The 10,730-nt window shown below is 41.7% G+C and overlaps 1 protein-coding gene across 1 annotated transcript; it reads right to left on the bottom strand.

The window, feature by feature from the left end:
* Positions 1-433: 433 nt before the first annotated feature.
* On the bottom strand, positions 434-2,751 carry LOC124158243 (protein krueppel-like). Its single transcript, XM_046533433.1, has 2 exons — positions 2,743-2,751; positions 434-784 (listed from the first exon to the last, which is right to left on the bottom strand). Exons 1-2 carry the CDS (start codon positions 2,749-2,751, stop codon positions 434-436), a joined length of 360 nt encoding a protein of 119 aa, XP_046389389.1.
* Positions 2,752-10,730: the final 7,979 nt, after the last annotated feature.

The following is a 10,730-nucleotide window of genomic DNA, read 5'->3' as shown; positions in this document are numbered from 1 at the left end:
GATGAGCACATTACACGGAAATTCACGCGTAAGTATTTATATACGTCCTCTAATTCGCGTGGTAAGGTACAATTCGGAGTTTCGTTTAAAATCCATAAATTGATATGAAATTTAAAAAATCGCGAAGTAACTAATTAAAACGAATTGGGGTAAAATATAACAGTGATTTCAAAAATTGGAAGAGAGAAAAAATATTGCCGGCGCTAGGACTCGAACCCGGGACACCAACTATGGCTTACAGGACCAACGCCCTAGACCGCACCGCCACGGCCGTAGTTAAGAGGAAGTGCTTACTCAAGCGCACTGATGCTGCGCGAAATCTTTACATGCAAATATCTCTCGAACCCGGGCCTATGTGGAAGAAAGCCGTGAAATTTTTTCTACCTTACCTATATAGTTTAAGAAAATAACATCCGCATCCAGATCCTGAACATCACTTTGGCGACTTCTCCTTGTGAGCGTACGAAAACCCCTTGCCGCTCGAGTGCGTTTCCATGTGCTTTTGGAGGGAGCCCTTGGACGTGAAGGTCTTTGAGCAAGCGTCGCAGCTGAAGGGCCGTTCTCCGGCGTGGACCGTCCTCATGTGATGGCCCAGGTTGGACGAGACCGAGAAGCGCTTCCCGCACACCCGGCATTCGTACGGTTTGACTCCGGTGTGGGATCGGGTGTGGAGTCGGAGGTCGCTCTTCGTCCTGAACGCCTTGGGACACGAGGCGCACTGGAACGCCCTCTCCCCCGTGTGGATCAGCACGTGACAATCCCTCAGCCTCTCCAGCGTGAACTCCTGTCGAAAAAAATATCCACAAGAATACTTGATTACACGACATACGGTAAATTGGGGCGACACCAAAATGGTGAGACTGTTACGCAGTGCTGCATACTAAAGCTGTACAGTAGACTCTCGTTAATATTACGTCATTACGAATGCCTCGTTATTACGAAGTCGCTCCTAATGACGAAAGGAAAGAAAAAAAATTCAAGATACAGAAATAATATGCCATGCCAATAATTACTGGGACCGTGTCGTAAAGGAAGCAGTGGAAATCAGACTTGAGAAGAGAAAAATGAACAGAGACGCCGGCTTCCATCTGAGCAATGCGCGGACATCAGCCCTGAAAAAACTGAAGGGGGAGAGGACACGCATTGGCCCGACCGTCGACCAATCAGAGCCCACCTGAACCCAATGCGAAGGTATATAAGACGGACACTTCTTGGCTAATCCATTCACCCTGAAGACGATGGCAGACTTAGCCTTCGAAACGTCGGTGCAGTAAAACCCTTGGACCCGGCTGGAAACCCGAGAACTCTTCCTCCAGTATAATTAGGATTTGATCACTTGGTAGAGGAATAGGGCATGCTTGTGGAGGATCGTCTGTCGTGTGAGGGTGTTCAAATTGACAAGGGATAGAAGATATGATGAGTTGTGAAGGAAATCGTTGGTCCCTACATAGGTTTATCAACTTACGAACAATGTCTGGGAAAGCATCTAGTTCGTATGTCGAAGAATTATTGCATTCGAGATGTTATCAACCCTCAATTGCATCATTTCATCATTGCATCGTCACGGTCCCAGTAATTGTTGGCATGGCATATAATTTCTGTATCGTGAAATTTTTGCTTCTTTCCATTCGTCATTAGTAGCTACTTCGCAATAACAAGACTTTCATAATAACGAGGAATTCGTAATAACGTTGTTAGTATTAACGAGAGTCTACTGTACAGCTGTAGTATGGAGAAACTAAAACGAATATTCTTGTTTTCATGTGTTAGCGCGTAATTTAATCTTGCATATAATAAACTTTTTTTAAACGATTCCTACAAGAAACATTCATACAAATTTCGTCATTGCAAACCTCTGGTTTTTCGGTCCCGTGAACTTCGTAATAACGAGAGTCAACTGCATGAACATTTCAATAGTTTTCATAGGTTTGGGGGCATCCATGGATTGCGTGAGGCGTTTAGGGGGGAAGGGATGAGGCCGATTCCCACCCTATCACTCGAGTAGGAGAGGGAGAGTCCTGGCAAGTATCACGTAATTATTTTCTGCGAGAAACAGTGTCAAATTGCGATCTTACAAGGAGACATCGCAAAAGTGATGTTCGGGATCTGGATACGGATGTTATTTTCTGAAACTATACAGGCAAGGCAGAAAAAGATTATAAAATAAGTCACATGCTGGTGTATGCCGCAGGTCGTAATGGAGATTGCCCCGACGTTTCGCGACCGACTGACTGCTGGTCAGTTTTTCATGGGAATAATGCTGGGATTGTTTTTTGCTGCTTTTTTTTATATTTCAGGTTGGAGGGGTGGGCAGAGGGTGTGAGGAGTTAGGACTGGAGGGGGAAGATAACGAAATGTTGCGGATGACTGGGTTCCAAGTACTGCTGATTCTTCCGTCAAGGACTACTTTTTGTTTACTATCATTCAGAAAGTCACTTATCCAGTTCACAACTGTTTCGTTTAATCCACAAAACTGCAATTTGTATAAAAGTTTTTTGTGCGTTACCGTATCGAAAGCATTCTTAAAATCTGGAAATTATGCGCCAACTCGTCTTTTCGATTCAACCAGATTTTATAACGACGTGAAGAAAGAGCGCGATCTGTGTTTCACATGATATACCTTTTCTGAATCCGAGCTGACAGTCATGGAGGAAGTTACGTCTGTCCAAGGAAGTCATGACATTGCTAACGACGATATGCTCAAGTATCTTGCTTATAACCAATGTTAAAGAAATTGGATACCTGGGTCATGTCTGTTTCCCTTTCTGAATATCAGAGTAACGCTTGCAATTTTCCAGTCTAGTGCTAAATTTTCTTCAGATAGCGACTTCTTGAATAATATCTCTAAGTAAGGCGTGTTCTGTGGAGCTAACTCCTTGAGGACACGCGGGGGTATTTCCTCTGCACCTAGAGATTTAATATCAGTTTTAGCTGTTTTGTTATCCCATCGCGTAGAATAGTGATTCCTTTCACCATTTCCTCAGTTAATTGGTTGTCTAATTTACATGCATTCATTGTTACGAAATGTTGGTTTTTCAGGCCCTCGAACTTTGTAATAATGAGTGACCCAGTGTATGTTTGTACCATACCAAATGCATTTTCCTTTTATTTCATTTTAATTATTTTTATTCATGACTGTCATTAACCCTTTTGCGCCGGACCTTCGTTGAGGGAAATTCTTCCTCATTACGAGTCTCTTGAAAGTTTTCTTTACTCCCCTGTGCGAAGCTTTTTCGCGTCGACTGAAGGCAGTGGTCACTCCCTAACCATTTTGGACCCAGCTCAGTGGGGCGCCGATCCGTTTCCTTCGGCCTCTGTCCCAGACCCTAGAAGGATTAAAAACCCCTTCCTAGGACGAGTCCGCGATTAACTGGCTAAAATATTAATGTTAAATGTATGCAAGTATTTGTTGTTCGCATCGATTTCTTTGCATTCAAAATGAATTTTTTGTCTTTTTTCTGAGCAAGCAGAAATTTTAAACGAAGTTCTAACGGTGATGTAGACGTGTTCATTAAATTTACTCGCTGTTCTATAACTCCGTTGAAATTAGCGTTAGAAATCCGTTTGAATTTTCAATGTGGTCAGCAAAAAAAGATGAATTCATTTCTAGCACTGGATTTCAAAAGCAAGCAACAAATATTTTTCTTAAATAACACTGAAAATAACAGTAGTTGACCGCGTGGAGAGAGGTTAGGAAAGGGTCCACCTGAGCGGCCGAAGAAGGGACTGGGCTAGCGCTAAGGCGGATCTCGAGAAGCGACCGCGTCCGTGGGTCTATTCTGCCCGTCACGGTCACTTTTATTCGACCTGTGCCGCACAGGCGTGGCATTCTTTGGATAGGGTAGGAAAATTCATGCCGCACAGGTGTGTGGCATTCGCTGTTCAGGGAAGAAAATCCTCGCCGCACAGGTGCGGCTTTCGGCGCGAAAGGGTTAACAAACCAATTCCTTACCTGTAGGCTGTTAAAAATATCTCTCATGACGTCACCTTTCATCAACAAAATTCAGGGCCAGATAAAGATTGTGAGAGGGGTAATGGAGGGACACTTTGAGTTGCGGCTGCTAATTTTAAAGCCCTACTGAAAAATCCAGCCATTTTTACTATATTCGTACATTTTTTAAAAGATTTAGCATCAAAAATATATTTATATCGACGTGCATTTCAATAAAAATGGACTTTGCTCTTCTTTATGAATGATTTGAATCACATTTATTGCTAATTTTTAAAAATATAATTTAACAATGAAAACCTACTATTTTTGAAAAATAAAATAGTTGCAACAAATGCTGTACCGCCATAACATGCATAATAATTTTTTTAATACGCTCAATTTGAACTATTTAAAAAATGGAAATCATAAAAAATGCATTGTTCCAAGCAAAGCATTATAAATCCTGGAAGACAGAAAGGGTCAATTCACCCTCAACGAACGGTACTTTCCGCAAAAGAGTTTTCACACCAAGTGGCCCAAGAAGGATGCCGGTAGCTGCAGAGGACTTTTCGTCCTCAAGACATAAAGTGAACTCTTTTTCCATCGAGGATTTGATTTTTGAAAAAAAACAGAACCACCAAGCAGTAAACTGGAAAAGTACCACGGGCGAAATATTACGGCTTCACGCATACAAAGCCAATTAAATAGAAAGATGTAACATTACGTCCATGGCAATCCTCAGAAGGATTTGTTTTTTTAAAGTATACCGGTACTAGCCACGGTGATAACTTATACGGTAGTCACCCGCTATGCACAATTGTGCGAAAGATCCACAGAGAAAACATCATTCGCCTTGACCGGGATTCGAACCCGGATCCCCCGATTTCCGGTCGAGTGCTTTAGCCAGTTAAGCTACCGAGGCGTCATTCTTCCCTGTGGATATTTTGCGGACACTACCGGACAAGGTGTTGCTGGACTGTTCGTCCGGTCAAAACTCGGATAGAAGAACACAAGCGGGCCATTCGACTGGGTTACCCTTCAAAGTCAGCGGAGCACGAAGCCACCGAACATGCGATCGAATTCGAAAAATCAAGAGTCATCGCGAGGATTAAACATTTTAAAACCAGACTCATCCGCGAGGCCATAGAAATAAAGAAAAACAAGAACAACTACAATAGAGATACCTGATTAAGAATCAGCAATACTTGGAACCCAGTCATCCGCAACATTTCGTTATCTTCCCCCTCCAGTCCTAACTCTCCACACCCTCCGCCCACCCCTCCCACCTGAGATATAAAAAGGCAGCAAAAACCCAATCCTAACATTATTCCCTTGAAAAAGCGACCAGCAGTCGGTCGCAAAACGTCGGGGCAATCTCCAGTGCGACACGCGGCATGCACCCGTACTATGTGACTTATTTTTAATCATCATGAGCCGCGAAAGCTTCAATCAAGAAATTACTTTTGGATTTTAACAGTTACTATTGGATTTTAATACTTACTGTTGGATTTTATACACTTACTGTTGGATTTTCTACAGTTACTGTTGGATTTCAACAATTACTGTTCGATTTTATACAGTTATTGTTGGGTTTCATCAGTTACTGTTGGATTTTAACAGTTACTGTTGATTTAACAGTTGTCCCAATTAACTGTTGAAAATTTCAACAGTTTTTTAACAGTTTTTTTTGCTAAGGGTACACTGGCCTCGAGCAAGTATGGTACACTGTACATGTTAAACCTTTCAATTGGGAATTCATATTTCTCATCGTTAAGGAGGAACCATCATTTCAAACATGCCCGAAAACCTCCCCTTATTTTGACACATGTTGTTGCTCATTATTTTTTCTATCGAATAGTGAAAAAATATTACTATGTCATCGGCCATTCAGAAAATATTTATGGATTTGAAAATGACGGATTTCCACCTTGAAATACATTGTCTTTATGGGAGTATGATGGCCTTCCCGTGTAAAACATTTTTTATCTCAAATTTGGCCCGAAATATATCGTTGAAAAATTAGCGCAGCATAGAATAGACATCGATGCCCGATATATGTATTTTTTAGAAGGGGTTACCGATATGTTAGCGTCAGTATTTAAGTTTAAAGAACACACTTCCGGTTTTCTGCAGAGAGAGCAGCCATTATGCTGCGTAGGTAGTGGCAACGTTGCAAAGTATACGGAGGTTAAATATGAAGAGCGATATTGCACCTGTCGACTGCTGCGTAATTCCTGTGAATTGGATTTTTCGGAGTCATTTTTCTACGAATTCATTAAACGAATATTCTGTTCATCTCGAAATGTGCCATACACCGAAATATGTAATTTATCAGTGCTGGTGGTTAAAGTAATTCCTATAAGCGCCTAAATTTTATTAAACATGCGAATAATCACGACCGGAATATAATACATCCCTTGCAATTGTAGGCGTATCGCTTCAAAAGCGAAAATGAAAAAATTTATTGAGACTCGCGATAGTTTAACTGTTCTTCAGAATACTACATCAAATTGTTTTACGTTTATTTAGAAAAATATACATCGTTTTCAACTTGTAGAAAATACTTATTTAAATAGAAGTCCATTATCTAGCGCATTATGTATTTCATCAATTTAATTGATATTAAGTCTAGAATAAGGTCCACAGGTAAATGAATGTACCACGAGACAAGCATATTGCTGTTGGGTACCGACTATGTAGTGTTTGGAAATACAACTTCGTGAACGTACTAATTAATCGAATATTCACCCATGTAATTCTTCGAAAGTATAAAACAATAAAAATAGTACCTCTATTTTTCACTGTCCTACCAATTTACTTTGATACATTTTCCAAAGGTCCAATTAGCATAATTTGAAAAAACAACTGTAAATAAATCTATCCATGACGTCACTGCAGGAGGATAAAAATTAGGATGCATTCTTGAACAATCAGTGACAGCTGACATAATTGAATCTGTAGAAGTTGTAAAGCCAGCCTTCCAAATTTACTGAAACTTCGGCACTTGGAACAAGGATTATTTAATTATCCTGATACTAATGATTCGAATTGCATTTGGGTTATAAATGAAACATAAGTTTCTAATTTTCACTAATCAACTCCTTATTAATAGTATTAGTAGTTTTCGTCCCCTCGTCATAGACTTGCGGCTGGACATTGGGCAATATCGGCGAGTGCGCACGACCGGACCAGCCCATATCAAGTGGTGGCGATTAAACGATAACAAAAATCAACTGAAGATAGCCCTAGATCATCTGAGTGTCGATCCCGACCAGCCGGTGGCTGACCTATGGCGCAGTGTAGCGAACCAGATCCAAGAGGCCGCCTGTGAGGTCCTTGGGCGAACGAAACCAGGAACACGCTTTATCGATAAGCAGGTATGGTGGTGGAATGAAGACGTGCAACGCATCGTCAAAGAAAAGAAGATGGCCTTCAAGAAGTGGCGCGAGACAAACCATATTGTGGACTATGAACAATACCGCACAAAGAAATCTGCCGCGAAACGAGCAGTTGCTAAAGCAAAGACAGCACACTACGACCAGCTGTACGCCGACTTAGATACACCTGGAGGTGAAAATAAGATCTACCGCCTTGCCAACTCCCGACATCGAGCAACTCAGGATTTTAGCCAGGTCAAATGCATCAAAAACGACGATCACCAGATACTACGAGACCCACCTGCCATCCTTCGGCGCTGGAGAGAAAACTTCTCGGCCATCTGTAACACAGAATTTCCCCACCCACCGATCATTAGCGCGGACCCTATATCCGGACCTGTGCAACACATCAGTGAAGCTGAGGTAGCCGCCGCTATCAAGGAGATGAAGAATGGAAAGGCAACGGGCCCTGACGACATTCCAGCGGAAGTGTGGAAGCTACTTGGCCGCAACGGCGTTGTCATCCTCGCCGAGTTATTTAACAACATAATCATTGACAACGAAGTTCCCGACTCCTGGCGGACCAGCATAACTGAGCCCATCTGGAAGGGTAAAGGCGACGTCGCAGAATGCTCCAACTACCGCCCGATCCGGCTTTTATGCCACGCCATGAAAATATTCGAAAGAGTGATTGATGCTAGGCTCAGACACATTGTTCACATCACACCCAACCAGTGTGGATTTGTAAAGGGGACTGGCACAACAGATGCAATACACGCAGCTAGACTGCTCTTGGAGAGGCACCGAGAGAAGAACAAGCCAGTGCATATGTCTTTCCTTGATCTGGAGAAGGCCTTCGATCGCGTGCCACACGACCTTATCTGGCATGCCCTCAGATCTCACGACGTCCCTGAAGTCTACGTGTCATGGGTGAAGCTTCTCTACACCAACGTCACCAGCTCCGTCCGTTGCCCATCAGGAATATCACCGCCTTTCCCAATCACTGTTGGCGTCCACCAAGGATCGGCCCTCTCTCCGCTCCTTTTCATCCTGTGCATGGACACAATCACGGCCTGTCTCCAAGAATCGCATCCTTGGTCACTACTGTTTGCCGATGATGTCTTCCTTGCCAGCACCACCAGACCCGAATTACAGCAGCAAACTCTACTATGGAAGGTACGACTCGACAACTATGGGTTGCGATTAAACATCAAGAAGACTGAGTACATGGAGTGTGGGCCTCAAACCGATGGCACGATCAGCATCGACGGCGACGACCTTGAAAAGGTCGAGAAGTTTAAATATTTGGGCTCTGTCATCAGCAACGATGGAAGCACAACCGCCAACACACGAGCTCGAATCAATGCAACATGGCTGAAATGGCGCCAAGTGACTGGCGTATTGTGCGACCGTCGAATGCCTGAACGATTCAGGGCCAAAGTATACAAGACCGTAGTCCGCCCAGTGGCCCTATATGGAGCAGAATGTTGGCCAGCCACAGCAAATCAAGAACAGGCCATGCATGTCATGGAAATGAGGATGCTGCGATGGATCCTAGGCATCTCCCGCCTGGATCACATCAGGAATGAAGACATTCGGAAAAGAATGGGAGTTGCATCGATCACAGACAAGATGCGGGAGGCTCGACTGCGGTGGTATGGGCATGTGGTGCGTAGTGATGAGAACTCCGTGGCCAAAACAGCAATGCGGCTGAGTACTGAAGGACGCCGACCACGAGGACGACCAAAGATGCGCTGGCTCGACAAAATTAAGGCGGACATGAAGACCATCAACGCCACGTCAGTAGACGCCCTGGATCGAGCCAAGTGGAGAAGGCTTTGCAGAAAAGCGGACCCTGCAATAGCGCGGGACAAACGCTAGGAAGAAGAAGAAGATTAATAGTATGGATGAGGCTGTTAAATGGAAAATCTAAAAAGAAATAAACATTAAAGAGCTTAGTGTCATTCACTCGACAGTGACTTTAATCTTCTTAAATCAAGACATAAACAGTAATTATTTAAACAATTATGGATACTTTGTTAGAAAATATTGCAAAGATTTCTTAAGAAATTAAAAATCAATAGCTTATCGCATCTTTTAAGATTTGAACTTTTATTGCCATTGACGTTTTTCATCTTCAAAAACCATGAGACCTAATTTAAGTGAGTTTGACGAAAGGATTTGAATTTTCATTTTTGTCTTCAATTTTTTCATGTACTAAAAACTAATATATTCATGAACCTGGATTAATATGGGATTAAGCAAATTAAATCATGGCAAAGATGGAAGATAACATTACCAAAATTAAATTAATCTGAAGTTGATAATGATAAAATTGAAGAACAATGTGTACAAATCATCTTCTTTGCCAAAAAATGCACGTCGACGATTCGTTATCCTTCAACAGATGCACTCGTCTGAATCACTTCGATGGAATTGATGGATTCACTTTCGGCCACATTTAGTTTCCTCAAATTATCCAAGCTCTTACCTTTACCTTCTGACACAAATTTGCTTTTAAATCGGCATAATGAAGCCATCAATTCAGCCCAAAGATATATTTAATAACTTAAGGCTAAGTAAAGTGGATAATAAAACGAGTAATATTGTTACGATGCATCGTAACTCAACGAGGTAGCGTAAACAAACAAAGGTGCTCAATCGGTGTGAAACTACGATATGTTGACAGCGTTGTCGAGTTGGTGGTCAGCAATTATGTATAAATCATTTTTCCAAATTAGGTTGAAATTAACAGAGCAAAAGCCCTCACTAGTTAAGTTCTTTTTATTCATCACAAATCATATAGTTATGAAGCTTTCCTGTATTTCCAAAGAAAGTTTTTAAATTCTTCCGACACCTAGGAGTCGATATAATAGCCATTCTTCATTTCACAGGATTATTCCATTTTTAGTAAAATTCATGCATTGTACAGCTATTTTGATTGATTTAACATTACTTTTAATTTTTATGAATGACAAATTTAGCCATTATAACTTGTTTTTGTCGAGTTTATCTAAGTAATGAAAGCAGTATTTCGAAGCGCAGATTCCTCATAAAATGGCAGTTTTCATACACGTCAGATAACCTATGCTTTATTTTTGCCTTCCCAATGCCTCGATTGGCATTTTTTGAGGAGGTATAAAAAAGTATACAGTAAAACCTCTTTACATCGTATTGGAGGGGACCAAAATTTGGGCAATTTAATGTATGGAGGTTTACTATAGAGAGGTTTCAGTGATGGGCGCCATTTTTTCATATCCTTTGAATGGGAATATATGAAAGGCCCTACTGTCTTTTAAACCATTATATTTATGTGTTTAAACACACATGCATGCATCAGTGAACATATACATATTTATTATTGAATCATTACAAAAAGCGAACGCTATCGCATGATTTTTACCATGATTCGAGTGAAAACG

The sequence above is a fragment of the Ischnura elegans genome, chromosome 4 (assembly GCF_921293095.1).
Source record: "Ischnura elegans chromosome 4, ioIscEleg1.1, whole genome shotgun sequence".
Taxonomy (NCBI): domain Eukaryota; kingdom Metazoa; phylum Arthropoda; class Insecta; order Odonata; family Coenagrionidae; genus Ischnura; species Ischnura elegans.
The sequence above is the reverse complement of the archived record's forward strand: the minus strand, read 5'-3'. Positions and strand labels throughout refer to the sequence as shown.